This window comes from Rhagoletis pomonella, unplaced genomic scaffold, assembly GCF_013731165.1.
Source record: "Rhagoletis pomonella isolate Grant_MI unplaced genomic scaffold, Rhpom_1.0 Rhpom_scaffold_00011, whole genome shotgun sequence".
NCBI classification, from domain to species: domain Eukaryota; kingdom Metazoa; phylum Arthropoda; class Insecta; order Diptera; family Tephritidae; genus Rhagoletis; species Rhagoletis pomonella.
Window position 1 is genome coordinate 10,579,823 of NW_023458565.1, and position 20,920 is coordinate 10,600,742.

At 44.8% G+C, this 20,920-nt stretch overlaps 1 protein-coding gene across 1 annotated transcript; it reads right to left on the reverse strand.

Annotated features, from left to right (window-relative positions):
* Positions 1-536: 536 nt before the first annotated feature.
* LOC118746604 (protein disabled) lies at positions 537-19,741 on the reverse strand. The gene is made up of 10 exons (XM_036480450.1): positions 19,612-19,741; positions 9,439-9,797; positions 9,055-9,360; positions 8,810-8,992; positions 8,233-8,743; positions 3,551-7,535; positions 3,403-3,485; positions 2,519-3,343; positions 2,319-2,454; positions 537-2,254 (listed from the first exon to the last, which is right to left on the reverse strand). The coding sequence occupies exons 1-10, from the start codon at positions 19,739-19,741 to the stop codon at positions 1,033-1,035; spliced, it is 7,740 nt and encodes a 2,579-aa protein (XP_036336343.1). The 3' UTR covers positions 537-1,032.
* Between the last annotated feature and the right edge of the window lie 1,179 nt (positions 19,742-20,920).

Below are 20,920 nucleotides of genomic sequence, written 5' to 3' on the forward strand. Positions count from 1 at the left end.
ATATGGTAAGTTATACGCCGTTGCAATAGTGCATACATTTTCTTTTCAATGACAATTGACCTATCTAGGGCTTTATTCAATCAAATAGGGTGTTCTTGAAAATTTTGTTGAGATAGGGACGGGCTTGTTCGAGTTGCAATCACAACCGCAGTTTTGCGCGCATCATTTAAGTATCGCGTTCTGTATGAATTTCTGGCAATGTATTATCAGTTGGGCAGTTGCAACAATGTTGCCATTTTTCATCAGTACGGCAGTAATGCCGCTTTTATTACGTGCCTCGAACAGGCCCGAGTTTAGAAACGGCTTCCGAGGTAGGTCGACCTTCCACTCAGCCATCGATTTTATGTTCTAGATTTTCGTATATAAGCAGAATCATATTTTCCTTGAAACTAAATTAAAAACAAACGCTTTTAAACCTAGGTTGAACCAACTTAAGTCGATAGCGTCCTACGTACGCTGCACCTAAAGGATATCATATTTCAAACGATACATAATCAAGTTTTTCATAAGAAAATTCAATGAAACAATTTTACGTCGACATTTCTTCGTATTCCTTAACAGTGTACCTTTAAGACTTTCATGTTGTTGTTGTTGTAATTGTTGTTGCTTATGTGTTAAACTACAATTTTCTTTACGTAAAATACCATTACAATACTCACCCCCACCTCCACCCCCAACACAACCATCTGTGGCGACGCAAAGTGGTGCTGAACTGCAAGACTGCGTTAATTGTGTTTGTGTGTATTGCTGTTGTTTTTGTAGTTCTTGCTGCTGCTGATAGTAGTAATCATTTAAATTAGTTATATAATAGTAATCATGATCGGCGAGCACATTAATTTCTGCGTAATTATCTTCTTCATCCTCCCCTGCGTCACGCTTTTGTTCAAGATTAATACGATTTTGTTTAATAGCCTCGTTGCAATCACTATTTAGAATTTCTCCAAACTTGCCGTTACTGCAATTTACTTGCTGTTTTTTTAGTTCTATAATTGTATGCTCAGTTTTTGCATTGCGGGCAAACAGTTGATCAAATCACATATTTTCATCGAATTTGGCAAAATTAAAATCGTCGTCACATTGAAATCCGCTGCTGTTGTCCGTTGCACCCGATTTAGCTGCTGGTTGTCCGGTGTTGTTGTTGTTATTGTTGTTCGCTAGTTTCACTTCGCTTGGCGCCTTAAAGAACTCATCATCCTCGAAGGGATCCTCTGATTTCTTGGCAAAAATGTTAATCGATTCGGATTTCTTGATCAGTTCTTGCCTCTGCTGCAGTTTACTGTTCCTCAAATTGTGTTTCTTCGCAGCGGTTGTCAGAAGTGCTGCATTGCTTGTGCCTTGCAACGAGTCCGCATTCCACTGATCATCCTTTTCAAAGTCGAACTGTGCATTTGAGAAATCATCCTCGAAAGCAGCATCGTCGAATTGTGACACCTTCACATTGTCATCGAAGCGCAATTTCTGTGTTATAATGGGTGGCATCATTTGTGAAGCTGGCGATTGCGTGGCATCCAGATCAAATTGTTGCGAACTGCTAACACTCGTGGAGTTTTGTGCGAAGCTGTGCATTTTTTCACGTTCCGAGAAATCATTTGAAAAGCGGAAGGACGATTTGGTCGCTGGTGTCACGCAAGCGCTCGCAGTAGTGGCGGCCGGCGTTGAATTGCAACTGGACGCCGTGCCAGCGGGGGCCGGTGGTGGTGAACTCTGATTAAAGTCCGATTCAAAACCACCATCGAAACTGAATTTCGTAGCACTCCCGGTGCTGCCACCGCCAACAACACCACCCCCACCACTGGTTGTTGCCAGATACGAGCTGCCGGCACTTGCCAAGCTGGCGCTGGCATTGGAACGTGGTGTGGGCGTTTGCTCGTAATCATCAAAGTCATAGTCGCCGCTTCGTGTTGGATATTTCTTCGCAGCGCTCGTTGGCGCACTACATTTTAGGGAACTGATTGGCACTTTGCCCATAGAATGTTGCCTGCGTTCAGTCTCCAGCATGCGTTGATGCATTTCGTGACGACGCCTATTCAAGCGCTCAAATTTGTCCTCATCCGTGGGCGGCTCGTCGTACTCTTCATCAACATAGTCTTCCTCATCGTCAACATCATCGTCGTCGTATGTTATGTAATCGTAATTGTCGCGTGGATGAGGTACTGTCGAAACTGTGCTGCTGTAGCGGCTGCCAGTGGTGGTTGGCGCGCCAGTACTGCTATATGGAATTTCTTTGCCCCGCGAGCGCTGCTTCTTGCGGAACCTGAAGTGCAAAGGAGTTTAGGAAACTCAACTCATTTAAGAAAATGTTTTCTCTCAACACAAACCTGCGATCCTTTTCCCCATCTGAGCCCGACGGAGTCTGACCGTGCGCGACTGCCCGTCTACTTTCGGCCAGTCGTCGTTCAGAATCGGCAGCACTTGATGGGCGCTTCCACGATTTCTGGCCAGGCAAGGGAGGTTCTGTGGGAAATTCAAGTGTTATTAAACATCTTTATCACAATTGAAAGACTGCTGTAAGCCTTACCTTCACCATCCCACGGACTGGAACCGCTACTCTTGCGCGCACGCGGCGGCCCACTGCCCATGCTCATGGCGCTTCCCCCGCCACCTGCCGACGCCAGTTGATTGGGGCGCTGCAAGCTGCGTGTATCTGCCACACCACCAACAATATTTGCACCGCTACTCATACGCGCGCGTTGATGGAAATCGTTTTCCGAATCTTGTTCATAGTCAATGTCGCCGGTAGCGCGCAACTTGATGCCCTTCCGCAGCGAGCGCGTCTTTTCCGGCCCATAGCGTTCACGGAATTCTTCGTGACTCTCAATACTTCCGTAAACATCACCGCTACCGAAGCTACGTCGACGTCGTGTAGCGCTCTCAAATGATTCTACGCTCTCCCGGTCGAATGATTTACGCTCGCGTTCGTATAAATATTCGCCGGCGCGCGACTTAAAAACACCTCCAGCGCCGCCACTGATAATTCCACCCATGGGTGAGCGTCCTTCATCGTAGATATTTTCATAGTCTGCGCGTCTACCAGGTTTCGCCTTTTCAAAGCTTCCGCCATCGCGGTAACGATCAAGCGATGGGTCACCGTATGCGTCGAAATCATAATTTGGCCGCGCATAGTCGCGATAGTATTTGCTGCGCTTGTCATAAGCGCTGCGGCGATCATAGCTTGATGATGCATTAGGCGGCAGTGCAATGCCACGTTTATCGTACACGGGTGGACCGTAAGTGCTGCGCTCGTAGGCGCTGCGTTCAAAAGCGCGAGCACGCAAGCCAGCTTGTTCGATCTCCTGCGGCGACCAGGTGTGATGCGGTGCATGGTGATACCATTGGGGAGATTCTGTAAGCAGCGTGCATTTGAGCAGTGAAGTCTAATCAAGCAATGATTTATATACTCACCTAAATCGAAATTATCTCGGCTACGCGAAAGCCCAGGTTTCAATTTGCGATGATCACGGCGTGCTTTAAATTCATCGTCGTAGCTGTCGAGATAAATAAGCATATTCTAGTACATTTCGCTTACTATATAACTTTTCCGGTTACTTACTCGTAGTCCTCGTCGCAGGAGTTCATGCGTCGCGTGTGTCGCATATAGTAACCATGTCGATCTACCATTCCAGGTGGTGGTGCTATGGGTCCCACACCTGGTATACGTTTTTGCTTCTGAAAGTCGGACAACTCGTCGTCCCATGGACTCAAATCACGTGAAGACGACGACGTCTGATGGCGATCTTTCTTCGTCCAGCGGCGTCCGACATTGCCGCTTTTGCTCCAACCGTCATCACGTGGATCTGATGAGCATGGCGATTCCGCAGTATCGTTCTGTGACGTGTTCGACGGTGGTGGCGGTGGCAAGTGTAGTGATGCAGTCTTGACCGCTGGCTTAGTTACTCCTCTCGCGCGTTTATCTATCTTCTCGATGCTTGGCTTGGGGGAATCGAAAGTGGCCCAAAACTCTTTGGAGTGTTTAACTTCCGTTTCCTTTTGCACATTGCCACCGATGCCAATTTGTTTGGTGGCTGTGTCAATTAGGTTCGAAACAGCCGACAGTTGCGACAGAACTGGCGAAGGTTGTGGAGACTTGACAAGCGGTGATTTTTGTACGGCAGCACCGGGTGTTGGCGACTTCTGGAGTGGTATGGGCGATGTGCTTACGTCGTTAAATTGCGCCTGCGTCGATAGTGTGGCATTTGGACGCGGCAACGCTGTTGAGTTTCCTGATGTAACAATGACTGTAGGCATATTGGTCGCTGAATTCGCGGGTGAGGTGCGTTCACGTGAATCCAGCGACAAATTGGATATGGCTCGTTGCATAAGCTCATCGATTTCAAGATCGTCCTTGGAAGAGGAGAGTCCACTGCTGCCAGCCACAGTGAGGAACTTATTATCCTGTTTGGCATTCAATAAATTCGGTGAAGGTTGGGAGGCGGAGCGCTCGGGAAGGCTGTCAATCATATCGGGTTTGTCAGACTTCTCGCCATCTAGCTGCTGCGTGGATGTAGATAGCTTTTCGTATTTATCCTGCGCATCACCGGTGACATCAGCGTCCTTGTCGTTACTATCCAAACTGCTTTCGCCGCCGCCATCGTCATCTTCGTCGTCGTCCTCCACAGTTAATGCAGATGAGGAAGGCTCCGCTGGGAAGCCGCGGCTGTCAACCAAACCTAAACGATCTGGCCCGCTACTGCTGACGCGTCCGTCCATTATGTGCTTAAGGTCTTGATCTTGATCTTCGTTCAATTCGTCGCTAAACTCAGGGAACTCTTGTGAAGCCTGCAATGCCGCGGGCGGCTTATTGTCGAAGAGGTTCTCTACGAGTATTATATCGCGTAGCGCGGCATAGCGGTCTTTTGCCTGCGCCACCACTTCTGTTATTTTCGTATCAATCTTCGGGGGCTGTACCTGGCCGCAAACTGTAGCGCTCGTCGTAAAGAAGTCATCATCGTCGAAGTTAGCTTCGAAGTGCGCGCCCATCTCATCAACTGCACTTACCGCGATAGTGGAGTCAGTAGCACCCGCCGTTAGTGACAAACCGCCGCTGCCGTCTTCATTTTCGGTAATCACCTCGCCAATGAGGTCTGCATTTTCCTGCTGCTCCTGCAGCTCCTTGTCAATGATTTCGCGGAAAACGGCGTAGCGATCGGCAGAGGGCACAAGCGCTGCACTACGACTGGCTTCGCTCAGTATTGGCGGGGGCGCGACTGGCGGTTCGTTGAACTGCTCGAAATCGGCAAATGCATCTTGACTTTGGCCATCTGCTCTGCGTGCCGGCAGATCCTCGCCGAACGTATCGTCAAACTTGGCCACAAAGGTTGCCTGCTGGTCGAAATTTACCTTAAAAACATGGGCTTGCGCCAAGCTTGGCATTGGCTCAGCACCGACAGTTTGCATTTCAAGGCGACGCGCAGGCAGCGGACTCATATGAGTAGCGAGCGCTTGATCGCCACCAATTGCACCTCTAACTGCTGCCGCGGTTGCGCGCTGTGGCTTTGATTTTTCAATAAACTCTGAGAGATACGAAGTTAGCTCCACCAACGTCATGGTGCTCAATTTGCTAACGGGTACACTCAATTTCGCGGCCAAATCGTCAAGACTCAACGTCATTAACTGGCTCAATGTGATATCAGGTATCAACGATGCAGCCGCCGTTGGCGCGCCAGCACTTTCAGCAAGCGCTTGCTGTTGTTTCTGCTGTTGTTGTTGCAAAATCTCCAACTTGTTTTCGTAGATATCTTGTGGCTTCGATATCGAATGCTGGCGTTGCGCGCGCGAACGTGTCGAAGTCTGCGTTGGCGGTGGCAACAGCGGTGGCACATCGGTCGGCGCTGAACTACCAATATTGCCAACGCTACTTATGGGCGCCAAGTAATCATCCTCAGTGTGGCCAGGTTTTCGTGGTCGTCCTGGTCCAGGATAGGTGCCATCTGAGCGACCGACGCGACGTGATGGCAACGGTATCGGGGGAACTTCGGAGCCAGCGGCGCGCAAATTCTTCGCTGCGGAGGTGTTGACGAACTCATACCGGCTGCTCAAACTAGCCGTTGGCGCGCTGGGTGGTACTGCATTGCCTGAGGTCACGCGCGGACGAATGATAATATCGTTAAATTGTTTCTTGGGCGGCAATGGCGGTGGTTCTGCATGCAGCGCCGAATCTGGACGCGGCGGTGGTTCCGGCGCGGCCTCATTTTCGCTCAGTGAGTCGCTCTCCTGCAGCCGACACATATTGATGCTATTCGAATCGCGCTTAGAGAAGCGCGTCTGGCCAAACAAGTGCGGCATCTTTTTATTGCTGATGCTGGAAATAACATCAGCTGTTTGCTGCTTGAAGACTGACGAGGGCTGCGCCATAGCCGACAACTGGCCTGAAGGCGTTGGACGCGAACGCACAGTGCTGCTTACGCCTCCAGCTGTTATGACGCTGCCGTTGCCCATTGCGGCTACAGGTTCATTCATTTGTCTTTCCAAGCGCGCAACATCCGCACGCCACTGGGCCGCAGTATTGAGCGGTTGTGCGGGCGTTGGAGAAATTCTGCTCTCTGGCGGTAAATTGACTTGTAGCGGCCCATTGAAAACATCCGCTGAACGTCGCGCTTCAACGCTGGCGGATGGTGAGCTACCTTGATTGACCTCAGCGTTATTGAACTCAAACTCGAAGGGATCCAATTTGGCAAAAACGTCATTGCCCTCTTGGAAGGGGTCACTCTTCTTGCGCGTCGGGGAAAATGGGTCAGTGTCACGTGGCATCATCACGACATCACCAACAGCGGCTGCGGCAATCGTCGTTGTCGTGGAGTCTAAAGTGTAATGATTTAAATGTAGATTAGTAGGTATAGCTGTTGTATGGCACGAAGATGTTGCCGACGACGATAAGGTCGGCTGGTAATGGTGCATTCTTAAAGTAGAAGCTGGTGTGGAATTAGTAGAGTAGGTGGAGGTTGTTAGTAAACTGTTACTAGACGCTATATGGTGGTTAGTATTTGTTAATCTAGACACAACAACATTAGAAGCGGTGCTCGTGTATTTGGTACTGCTTATGGTGCAGGTGCAAATGCTAGCTGTGCATGGTGGTGCAAGCACACCGATTAGTAAAGTTGTTGTAGTCGTTGATGCAGTGGCTGCTGTTGTCGCAGACATCGTGGTATTTGACATTATTTTAGAAGTGTTTAGGGCTGTTTGCAAGCCAGCTATACCTGATGTATGAGTTGTGTTAGTAATGTTAAGTAATGGTGGTGGTGGTGGCAAAGTATGCTGCTGCTGCAGCTGTTGCATTTGCTGAGCGCCTTCGCTTTGACCATCCATATTCGTTAGATTGTCCTCGAATAGACCATCTTTGCTGAGAAATTCATCGACTACCGCAGAGGCGGCGGTATAGTGCACACCCGTAGCGGTTATATCGACAATGCCATTGCCACCTGAAGACAAGTCGTTGAGCACTTTCTTGGGTGGATTCTTAAGGTCCTGGAAGAAGTATTTCTTATCGACGTAGGGACGCGTGCGACCCGTACCTAATGGATCCAAATCTGTAAAAGCATCTAACACATGGGAAAAATTTATGAATCAGTGAAATTTCCCCGTAGCCGAGTGCAAGCGGAGATGTATTATTGAAATGAAGTAAGGGGAAAAGGCGGGGCAAAATCAACACAAATACATAAAATTATGCGTATGAAATAAATGTTAACAAATTAGCGTACACATACAAAATATAACTTAACTAAAGCTTGTGATTTAGTAAATACGGATCTCTGGCAAAACTTGAAAAGCCTTTGCAAGTCAAATTGCACGTTAGCGGGGCAACACAAATTAATTTTTGTAAAAACTGTCAGGTCAACAGAAATCCTCTCAATGTATTTGGGAAACTTGTATCCTGTAACAACATGAGTATTAACCTGGTGGAGCTCTGGTGTCCAAATTGTCTCATACAAATATTACACGCTACCGAAAACAAAGACAGTTTGAAATTAAACTCTCGAACAAAACCGTGCTTTAAGCTCCTCATGCATGTGTTCGGAAAAAGTACTCGATTCAAACAACAAAACTTTCAAGCGACTTTGTCAGAAATCCGCACAATTGTTAAAACATTTACAGAACACAATGTACAACAGAATTTTCTTATGCAAAGAAAAAAACTTATATAAAAACGTACAGGAGTTAATTGATAAAATAAACAAGAAACTTTGTTGAAATATGCCTTCAAAAATGCAGTAGTTTTCACAGTATTTTCCAATCTACCTGACTTAACTGCACCGCCAGCTGTCGGCTGCGAAGGTCCATCGCCCAATATTGGTATTGGTGAAGATGATGTCGTTCCCATAGCAGTTGGCATTGTTGTTGCTACGCTTCCACTAGACAGTTGGGCATTAGCTTGGATTGCAGCTGCTGCGGCTAATTCCACATCTACCAGTGTTGAATTCTCGCTTAATTGTTGCGTTGGTGTGGACGTAGATTCGCTGGGCGCTAGCGGTGCCATTGGCAAGCTAACACCCATGCCAATTGAGCCAGCTTTTGAAGTGTCAAAAACATCATTTTGCTGGTCAAGTTCATGCAGCCAATTGTCATCGTCGTCTTGATGCAAAGTACCCGCTGAACTGCTCAATACTGCTGCAGGTGAAAGTAAAGAAGATAGTGTAACATTTTGGGCTACACTAGATGTTGTTGCCGGTTGATTGAGTGTTGAATCAGTCGATTTAATTGGCTTGTGGCGTGATCGACCAGATTCGGGTGGCGGCAAAAGGTTGTAAGTCTGCAAGTGAAAGTTACAACTTTATTTGTTTGGGGCGGACGTTATAAGATAAAAAAAAAGCTTTACAGGAAAGTTGGTAAATGAGTCGCCAAATGGATCATCATCGTTAGTCGCTTTTCCAGCGACGCCACAGAGTGACGGTTGCGCCGGCTCATTAGGCGTAATGCGCTCCATTTGTGTTATACCGCGTTGTAAGGAGCTTAACTCCTGCTCCAAATCAACTAAATCTGCAACTGACTCAGGAGACATCTGCAAACAGTTTACGCCAATTATTTAAGTATACCACATTGTAGAAAATCGAAAAAACAAACCTCTTTGGCTGCTCCTTTGCTGTCCATATTAACACCCAAACGATTCGAGGTTGTCGCACGACTTTGCCCACCAATTCCACTAAGCATCGACAACGTGCTGCCACCGCAGCCTCCACCGGTGCTACTGAGATCATTGTGGCTGCTCAATCCAGCACCAATGCCGCCAGCGGCGGACTTAAGCGATGATAGGGAGGCGAGCTGATGTTCGTGAATGGATTTTGATTGAATTTGCTGGCGTGCCAATTCTATTTCCTTCTTCTTCAGCTCGAAAACAACCTGGAAGAGGTCGCGCATAGCTAACACCACCTAGAACAAGACAAATGTGCAACAAAAAACAAAAACACACCTCTTCTACTTTTACTGCGCCCGAAACTAATATCTTACCTGGCTGGCTGCTTTGTCAGTCTTTATACCGAAGAAGCGATGGCCGCTATCTGGCGAACCGAATATATAGCCAAACGCACGTGAATCCGTCATATCCTGCGCGATGAACGATATTTTGTGCACGGGATGGTGATAGAGTGAGTCCCCAGTTTTTTCATCACGCAGCCGTAGTCCATCGATCGTTACATGTATGGTTATTCGTTGCTTGTGTTCGCCCGCGGCACGTATGGCCATTTTAAGATCCTGCAACGCCTCTTGGCACATACGATCACCACGTGCCTCGCCCACTTCGAGTATACCAATAAGTTTAGCCTTAAATTGCACGCCATCACCAAAGAAGCGGCCTGGATCATTGCGATCTGTGTGAAGAAAGAAATTTGTTTCACTAAATTTTTTTTTTAATTTGATAAAAAATTTTACAGAAATTTAACGTAATTCTCAATGTGGTAAATTCAATGGTCGATTTCACACTAGAACCACAACTAGAACGTTCTTTTTTTAACTAGAACATTCCTGCCGTTTGCGCGCAAGCAAGGCGGTGGCGTTGGTAGAGCTGGGATACTATCGATAAGTGAAAACTGTCACCACTATCGATACTTTTTGAAAGCTATCGATGTCGGTTTTAGCAAGACTTCACAATTACACATTACATTATAGCTGAAATACAATGCCGGCGAACGGCGAACTCACCACAGCGAAATTCGCGCTGTCAAAATTAGAACACCCGCAAGCATATGAAATTGAACACAGCCAAAGCGAAATGCGAAGTTCGCTTGGCGGCGTTTCATGGCGATAGATTTATTTCTATCGCTCTGCTGGGCGATGACAGCTGTGCGTGCCAAAGGTGGCCGTATTTGTTTTGTGCTTTCAAAGTTTAAAAAGAAAACAACCTAAACACAATTTTTTTTTTGTTGTTTGAAAAATATAGTTGTGGATTCGTTAAATCTGGCTTGAAACAAATTATTTATAATAATCTTTCTTTGTTTTACATTTATATTTGTTATCATTTCCTCATTTCTAAATATGGTTTAGTTTTTTCTAAATATGGTCACCCAAATCATAAAGGCGACCAAATGGGATCAGCTGTTTTCGCTACCGCTCTAATTCTGTTTAAGTAGGCGAAATAGTTCGGCGAACGGTGAACGACAGCATCGCTCAATTCGGCGAAGTTTGCCGTTCGCCGGTACTGTATTTCAAGCATTATTTTTTTATGCAAGAAAATTCACAATACAGTCGGCAAAAAAAAATTAAGTCATTGGGATTTTTAGCAACTATAAGCTTACACTGAGTTATAGTAAAATTTAATAAGCTATAAAAATGCTTACACAAAATTTTTATAGAAATTCGAATTAAAAAGTTTCAATTTTTAATTATATTGAATTTTTTATGTTTTGTACAACTTTTATAAAAAATTAGTAGACACTAAATAAACAAAAAAGTAGTCAAAACTGCTAAAAAATGTTGTGGTGCTATTATTTTGAGCAGTACTAAATTCGCTTTCATATAAAATGGTAAAAAGTTAATAATTTCCCTTGTCCGGATTTTGATATCTCAGTTGAACTTTTATTAGAATGAGTTGTCAATTTAAGCGAATATCTTTTATTTTGTTTGTTTTGTAGTATTATAAATGTATTATTAGAGCCAATTTCACTTCTTTGCACTTTAAAAGGGACAAACACAATCCGATTTTAATTTTGCCATATAAAAAATAAATTCAGATTCTGCCTGTCGCTATTCAAGGGGACGCAAGGGTATGTATATAAGTTATATAATTCAGACGCATAAATTAATAAGTTTATTTTATTGTTATAAAAAGTTATTTTTGATGCACTCAAATTTAAAAAAATATACAATCTCTTTAATTTACAAAGTAATAAATTTTATAAATTTATTAATTATTTAATTTTCAAGCAATTGGGCGTTTGAATTCAAAACCTTTCACGACGATAGTACTATCGATACTATCGATGTTTTCAACTATCCTTTCGAAAACTATCGAGTGGCGGTACTATCGATAGAATCCCTGCTCTAGGCGTTGGTTCTCAAAAAGTTCAGTTGAGCTGCAAATGGCTGCAAATTGCGGGAAATCCCCCTATTTGCGGGGAATTTGACTCGTTGATTATAGCAAAACTATCGATGGCACAATCGATAGTATCGATAGTTAAATTTTTTTTTTGACAATGGCGCCTGTTACACCATCAATACGGATCGAAATCCTGGATGTTGATATTTATTGAAGGTGCAGCTATAGGGCACTGTCACACGGTCAGTATTTATTGACGTGATCCAAGTATTGCGATATTTATTGACGGTGTAGCATGCAGTATTGATGGATCGTGATCCATATCGCAAAATTTCTAAAAATTTTTAAATCTGGATCGCGAATCGCAATACTGACAATAAACATTGAAGGTGTAGCATATTCAAAACGCGATCTATGCATTTCGTCAGTACATTTTGTACTCTCATGATGCGAACTTCGAGAACGTATTCGCTCTCGGCGCTTAAAACCTTTCAAAACAAATTGAAATCATTTAAATTAACATTACACATTTTAAAATAATAATGGAATGCACTATCTGTAAATTATTGGTACAAAATAGAAATATTTTCTTGCGCCATAATAAGCGTGCGGCACAAAAATTATGCAAATACTTACTACGTTTAAACGTAATCTATTTGCAAATACCTAACTGACAGTTTATTCGACGGTGTAAAATTCTTTTTTGATATTGCCTGATTATAAAAAGGTAATAAGATGACCATCGAAAAAGAAAATAAAGTTAAAAATGGCAACGTCTTGATTATAATCCCACGTCTCCACCTTCTACAGATTCTGTTAAAAAAGCTGTGGTAAGAAAGAAATGTCAGTTGGAGACTAAAATTTCCAAAGTTAAACCATATCTGTCTTGCCGAATTTCTTACCATTGCTGTCTTAACATCAGCTGTCATTTCGTAGTTTGACAACTCAGTTTTAATTTTACCGCGCCATCTACCTTGGGTACAGACCGATCTGATTGGCTTGATGCTATTTTGAAATTGATATGTTAAGACAGCAAGTTGCCCACATGAGAAAACAGGACAATGTCAAAACAGATATTTGACAGATGTTAAGACATATTTGGTAGACAAAGGAGACGTGGGGTTAAAAGGCAATAAGAAGACCATCAAAAAATAAAAAAAACCTAACGGTCTGATCATGCATACTTCGCACAACTTCTTTTAAAACTGGCTACACACGACGAACATCTGCGCGCACATATGCGCCAACATGATTTTTGGTTTTTGGCGAGCATGCTCGCAAACCGCCCTACAAACGATGAACATATCCGCGCACATGCGCGGCTTGCGGTGCATGTCCGTCGTTTGTAGGGCGGTCCACGAGCATGCTCGCAAAAAATTTTGATTTTCAGCGAGCGTGCTCGTCGTTTGTAGCGTGGTTTGCGAGCATCGCATTAGAAACAAAAACAACAACCCCATTTCGGGTTGATGCTTGCAGTGTGCACATCGCGGATAAATGTATCCAAGCCATGTGCGTTAATTGAATTTTTGATAAATGTAAAGTAAAATATAAATAAATTTAACAGGCCAACCTAATATTCACGCACGCCGGCAGTTTACTGTCAAAAATTTCTCATGCACATACAACTTGTATGGGACCAACCGAAACTGACCGGCGTGCGTAAAAAGCTAACTCAAATTCCAAGATTTGTGTTGCGTGACATTTCGATTTGACGTTTGTGCTCATTTGACATATTGGCGCGACTATGAATTAAAATGTTGGAACAAATGCAGAATAGCTTCGATTCTCAAATTAAAAAAGCATATGGGGATCGATATATATCATTGAGTTGAGTATAACGGTATATTTCTTTTCTTGTGGAAATAACAACTACAAAAGTTATTAGGACTCAAAGTTCAAATTAAACAATTCTTTAAATCAAAATGTTTTGAAAACGAATGCATGAATTTTAAAAATTTTGATCTCATTTGATAGGAAATTTGATTCCCTTTAATTTGATATAAATATAATCCTCCCTAAGTAGAATTTTCTTTTCTGTGTTGCCGCAGAAGAGAAGCGGAATTCCTTTCTGCGTACATTAATTAGATTTTTGTGAAAACTAAACAAGGAATATATAAAGTATGTATGTCAAATTAAAGTGAATCAAATTTCCTATCGATTGAGACCAAAACTTTTAAAATCCATATATTCGTTTTTAAGAAATTTTGATTTAAAAAATTGTTTAATTTGAGGTTTGACCCTTAATAACTTTTGTAATTGTTATTTCCGCAAGAAAAGTAATAAACCGTTATACTCACCTCAATGATCTCTATCGATCTCCATATGTGTTTTTTAATTTGAGAAGCTCCATGAAGCTCCTCCAATTCAACTGTAACGGGCTACAGAGCAAGATTGAGGAGATAACCGTCTTCATGTGTCGGCATGGTATATTAATAGCTGCGGTCCAAGAGACGAAGCTGCACAGCAATTCAACTTTGTTGAATTGCGCCGGGTACAACGTGCACCGTCGAGATCGCGAGCGAGATAATGGTGGTGGCTTAGCGTTCATCACGCACCACACCGTGCAGTATCGTCTTATCGAAGCAGACATCGACCGCAGGGATACCACCCTAGAATGTCAGGGCATCGCTATCCGGTCAGGCGATGTCGAGCTCGAAATATTTAACATTTACATACCCCCTGTCACCTGCTGCCCGGCAGGATATCACCCTGATATAGGTGCGCTCCTCAGAGGTGAACCCGTATGGTAGTAGGTGACTTTAATGCGCACCACGATCTTTGGCACTCAAGCCTGTCAAACGATCGTAGGGGAACAGACTTGGCTGAGCAGATAGACGATTCGACATTCTGCACAATGAACGACGACGCACCCACCAGGATTATGGGTAACTGCAGTAGCTCGCCAGACATCACAATAGTCAGCGCTGGTCTGATAAACAGCATAACGTGGCGACCTATGCTGACTCTAGCATCAGACCATCTACCCATAGTCATCTCGATTGATAAACCAACCGACTTTGCCTCCGCCAAACACCGGACCTATATCAACTTTTCCAAAGCTGATTGGAAAGGTTACGCGGAGTTTACTGAAAACACCTTCGCAGCGCTCCCCACACCAACCGACGTCCATCTCGGTGAACGTAAGTTCCGCAGGGCTATCACTGCTGCTGCAGCTCGCTTCATACCGGCAGGATGTATATCGGACCCACGTCCAAACTTCCCTGCCGAAGCGGCTGTTTTAGCTGATGAGCGTGATAGCCTTCGTCAGGCCGATCCCGGAGATCCCCGTATCAGGGATCTCAACGCGGAGATTCGGCAACTTGTAAACGTACATAAGCGGAAGAAGTGGGAGGAGCACCTGAAGACTTGTAATTTCACCTCTGGTGTGAGCAAGCTTTGGTCAACCGTGAGGTCATTGTCTAATCCGACGAAGCACGACGACAGAGTCGAAATTTCCTTCGGCGACCATGCTTCATCGGACCCGGAGCGATGCGCGAGCTATTTTAGCCGGCAGTTCATACTGCATCCTCCGGTAGACAAAGCCAAGCGTCGAGTGACCAGAAGGCTGCACAAACTGCCAACAAATTGTGCCCCCCTTGCTTTCACTTGCGGTGAAGTTCAGGTGGCCATCGGGAAGGCGAAAGCCTCCAAAGCCATGGGTCCCGACGGAATATGCATGCTGATGCTGAAAAATTTGGGTCCTGCGGGGGTAGCGTACCTAACGGAGGTCCTCAACCTGTCAATGGCCACTCTCATCATCCCAGACATCTGGAAGGTGGGGAGAGTGGTCCCACTGCTCAAACCGGGGAAACCCGCCAACAAAGGAGATTCGTATCGTCCGATTACACTCCTTTCCCCGGTAGCGAAGACACTCGAGGCCTTGCTACTCCCGTTCACAAACCACCTGACCCCAGCGAAGCATCAGCATGGTTTCCGTAAAGTGCACAGTACAACAACAGCACTTAACGCCATAAACACTCAGATAACTCGTGGCCTTAACCGCAACCGTCCCTGTGAGAGAACGATTCTAGTAGCGTTGGACTTGTCAAAGGCTTTTGACACCGTCTGCCATTCCACGCTGCTAGAAGATATAGAGGCCTCCTCTCTCCCACAGAGGCTCAGACGGTGGTCGGCAAATTATCTGAGTGGTCGACATTCGTCGGTAACATTTAGAGACAAAACGAGTAAGCAGCGAAAAATAAAACAGGGGGTTCCTCAGGGTGGTGTCCTTTCCCCGCTACTGTTTAACTTTTATATTTCAAAGCTCCCTCAACCACCAGAGGGAGTCTCGATTGTCTCCTATGCCGACGACTGCTCGCTCATGGCGACTGGGAATGGAATTGATGAGCTGTGTTTGAAAGTAAACGGCTATCTCTCCGAACTTTCTCGCTTCTTCACTGCAAAGTGTCTAGCCTTCTCCCCTACGAAATCCTCCGCGACCCTGTTCACAACCTGGACGAAGGAGGTCAGGCTACCGCTGGGGATTCACGTCGATGACACACCAATTCCGACGGTGAATAACCCCAAAATACTCGGAGTAACATTCGACAGCCTGCTCTCCTTCTCTGCGCACTCAACCGGTATTGCCAATAAAGTACAGAGCCGCAACAAGGTCCTCAAGTCGCTAGCCGGCAGTACTTGGGGCGAAGACAAAGAAACGTTGCTGGCAACATACAAGGCAATAGGCCGGCCGATTTTGAACTACGCAGCGCCAGTGTGGTCGCCAGGGACTAGTAGGACGCAGTGGACGAAGCTACAGACGGGACAAAATACGGCACTTAGGACAGCGACGGGATGCCTCCTGATGTCGCCTGAACACCACTTGCACGGCGAGGCGCAAATGCTCCCAGTTAAGGAGCATAACATAATGCTCTGCAAGCAGTTCCTGATCGGGAGCCACAGAAGTGGCCACCCAAGCAAACAGCTGCTTGCAGAGGAGCCCTCGCCTAGGCACGTCAGGAAGCATCTATATGAACTGACGGACGAAGTCCAGAGGTTCATTAAGCAACCTCTGGACCCGACAGCGTGCAGACAGGCCCTGAACGGCATTCACAGGGACTCAGTCTCGAGTTATGTAGACTCTAGACCTGTGAATGCCGTTCTAGGCATACCACCCCCGGACATTGACGAGACAGAGCTTCATCTGCCTCGGGAGACACGCACTACACTCGCTCAACTTCGCTCCGGCTACTGCAGCAGGTTAAACTCCTACTTGAGTAGGCTGAATGAGGATGTGCCGAACGAATGTCCGGCATGCGGAGAGACCCCACATGACTCGAACCATCTCTTCGCATGCCCGGAAAACCCGACAACCCTAACGGCCTTGTCCCTGTGGACAGATCCCACAGAAGCTGCACGCTTCCTAGGGTTGCCGTTAGTGGAACTTGACGACAACGACTGAGATACCAACCGATCTGGGCGGGGTTGTTGTAGCCGCTACAACAACAACAACAACGGGGTCGGTCCATAGGGACAGGGGCGTTAGCGTGGTGGGAGTTTAGAGGCATACGAAGAAATTGTGTGTCATGGGGCGACATGCTGGGCATTCATTAGAAATATATCTTCGTTTAATCTGTTCAGGTATGAGTTCAACCTGCTGCAGTAACCAGAGCTCAGTTGGGCTATTGTGGTCCGAGTCTCCCGAGGCAGACGAAGTTCTGTCTCATCCACGTCTGGTGGTTGTGTGCCCAGATCGGCATTCACAGGTCGGGAGTCCACATAACACGAGACTGCCTCTCTGTAAATGACGTTCAAGGCCTGTCGATAATCTGTCGGGTTGTTTGATGAACATCGCTCCTGACGTGCCTGGGCGAAGGCTCTTCTGCAAGGACTTGCCTGCTTGGATGGCCAAATCTGTGGCTCCCAACCAGGAACTGCTTGCAGAGCATTATGTTATGCTCCTTAACAGGGAGCATGTGGGCCTCCTCGTGCAGGTGTTGTTGCGGCGACATCAAGAGGCATCATGTCGCTGTCCTAAGTGCCGTGTTCTGGCTAGGCTGCAGCTTCATCCACTGCGTCCTACTAGTCCCCGGTGACTACCCGGGCGCAGCGTAGTTCAGAACCGGCCGGCCGATTGCCTTGTATGTTGTCAGCAACGTTTCTTTGTCTTTGCCCCAGGGGCTGCCGGCGAGCGACTTGAGGACCTTGTTGCGGCTGTGTACTTTGTTGACAATTGCGGTTGTATGCGCCGAGAAGGAGAGCAGACTATCGAATGTTACTCCGAATATCTTCGGATTGTTCACCGTCGGAATTGGTGTATCATCGACGTGAATTCCCAGTTGGAGTCTGACCTCCTGCGGCTAGGTGGTAAATAGTTTGGCTGAGGATTTTGTAGGGGAGAGGGTTAAGCTTCGTGCATTGAAGAAGCGAGAAAGCTCGGGGAGGTAACCGTTTACTTTCGAGCACAAGTCATCAATTCCATTCGCGGACGTCATGATCGAGCAATCGTCAGCATAAGAGACAATCGAAGTGGTTCAGGGAGCTTTGAAATGTAAAAGTTAAACAGTAATGGGGAAAGGAACCCCCTGTTTTATTTTCCTTGGTTTGCTCGATTTGTCTCTAAAAGTTACTGACGAGTGACGACCACTCATATCATTCGCCGATCACCGTTTGAATGGGGAGAGAGGAGGCATCTATGTCTTCTAGTAGCGTTGAATGGCTGACAGTGTCGAACGCCTTAAGCTGATGCCATATAAAACTTTGTAGCTCTGCGTGACATTTATAAATTTGCCAGCAAAGCGCCAGACGCAAAAGGTATGCCACAATGAACGCCAAGAAATCAATTTTGCACTGCTTTTTTACTCGTCAAAATTGCTGTGGATTTAAGATATTTTGCTTTAAAATTATCAGCAATGTAATTGAGTTTTATGTTTCAGCATGAATACTCGAATTTGGACGAAACAAAATAAATATTAAACCGGCTGATTGTCAAAGCGCGCAAAAAGATGGGAGTTGGCCATCTTTTCGCTTCGCGCTGCAGCTTCAATGATCTATGTGGCATGCTTTGTGCATTTTCATACAATTCATCTTAGCTGTCAAAGCGAATCTGTCACGTAAAGCGAAGCAAACGTTTTATGTGGCATCAGCTTTAGACAGGTCCAGCGTTACTGGAATGGTTCTCTCACAGGGGCGGTTTCGGTTTAGGCCACGAGTTATCTGAGTTTTTATGGCGTTAAGTGCTGTTGTTGCTGAGCTAAAAATGATGGTATAATTAAAAATCTATTAGACTGATCGAATATTATTTCTCAAAGATCCGGTGGAAAAACTCGATGCACCGCTATTTTCTGCTTTTTTTTTCTTCATCAACGAATGCGGATGTGCGTTCGATACTCAAATGCTTTCGTCGGAGCTAAGTACAGAGATTTACTGAATTATATGTCCTCAAATTTACGTGCCCTCGGAAGATCATTAGAAGGACTATGAAACTGGACAATAACACCCTTTACTCATCTTCGACGAGAACGTATGGGTCTTTAGCATACTACCGCATTTTTTTTTAAGTTATTCTTTTAATTTAAACTGAGAAAGCATTCGTAAATGAGAGCCAATCTGAAAAAACGGAGAGCATATACGGACTCGCCGATGTAAATATGCCGTAGCAATATGAATGCTGTTTTTGAATTTTTTCTGGAGTAGATTTTTGAGGACCCATGCTATTCGATGGATAAATATGTCACAGAAATGAAGCTAAGATAAATGTAATTAGCCTTTTTTCTCATATAAATGCCTAATTATGATAAAGTTCGGTATTTTCTTTCATTGCTTACCAGAAAAACACACCAAATAATTTTGACCGGTTTTACTATGCTAATACTCCTTTGTGCGTTTGCTGGCAAAAATATGCCCGAAAAAATGGAAATTAAGCGATATAAAAAGCTCGAAAAATTACTAAAATATGCTCTTAAATATGCTAAATCAATGAAGCTTTATTTAATTTTTTTGCCCCCATCGGCCTGCCCCCCGCCTCCCCCTGTATCCAGCACCTATGTACATACGTATGTATGTATGTATAAAAATGTATGCATTACAGCCTTTCATATTAAATATGCACTACATAATCAAATCGTATTTAAATGTTTAGAATATAACCTAGAAAGGTGCAGATAAAAAACAACAGAAAAAGTTATCTTTGTATGAAAATAAATGCTAACGTTTTGCATAATTGGTCTCCTGCACACCACTGCTACCGCTACCACCTCCAACGCCGACGGACGAGAGCGTTGAAGCAAGCGATAGATTTGATGATGCCGCCGATAGTTTCGAAACCAACGATTTGACCATAATCAATGATGACACTGCAAAGCGCACACTCCGCGCTCTGCGCCAGACGATAGGTATCTAATAGTTTTAGTTTGTATTTTTTATCGCAATTGTAGTGATTGCCTAATGTCGCGGGCGTTAATCAATTTATTGATGAAAATCCAATGTAACCACTGGCATCGCATATACGAACAATTTACTGTTTAATCTGTGGAAACACGACCTTTGTGGCCTTTTAATTAGTTGCGGGCGCGTCTCCGTATAATCTATTGTTTTAGTAGTCCACAAAGTTTGAGTAAATGCTCCTCTGCTCGGAATGATTTCGATTTAAAATATTGTAATATTGTGCAAAGCTCCCGTATGTACGTCGCCTTTATTGCTAACTTTCATTGGCCTTCGCATTTGTATGAAATATCTCTATTGTATTTTCTCTTTTTTTTATATTTACTAGATGCTTAATTAAATTCGTATATGTTAACGCATAATAACGACGGCACCCAGTCGGGCGTACAAACACTAGTAATCACATCACCAACCTTCCCAACAACCCCAATAACGTGAAGCGCCGCACGGCCGGTTTACTCACCCTCTACCGCTGCCCGTTGTTCTTCTCGGCACTATTTAATTCGTATGCTCTTCTATTCATTTATTTATACACTTAACAGTGTGGTCGGTTGGGAGAAGGTGTGGAGCAACGTTGTCTAGGAGGCCTCCTCTGCTAATTTTATTGCTTGACTTTTGGCGTTGATGATGTTATACACTGTAAATAATGCGAAATCAGCTCTACAGTGGCAGTACTGACTGTTCGTCGTTGTTGATGGATATTATGTAGATCAATCGTGCGATGTATCCATTGCATATCTACTTCTGCTAGATTATCGAGCTGGAGTTCATTATTTTAAGGTACATAGCCGTTGTTTGTTTCTAGCAGTGACAGACAACCGCAGCAACAAACACGTCTCTAAATTACATTAATGTTGTCGTTTCTCATATAACCAATGTTTATATTTGCACTATGATTACGATATCTAAGCAAATATCTATCAGCAAACAACTCGGTCCCTCACAAGCGTGTACGTACATAAATACAAACATATATATGTATATTCCTTTATTTGTGAGTGCTACTCACTACGTGTACGATTGGACATCACCATCTACGATTTTAATTCGTTTCAATAATTCAGCTTCGTTGCCCTC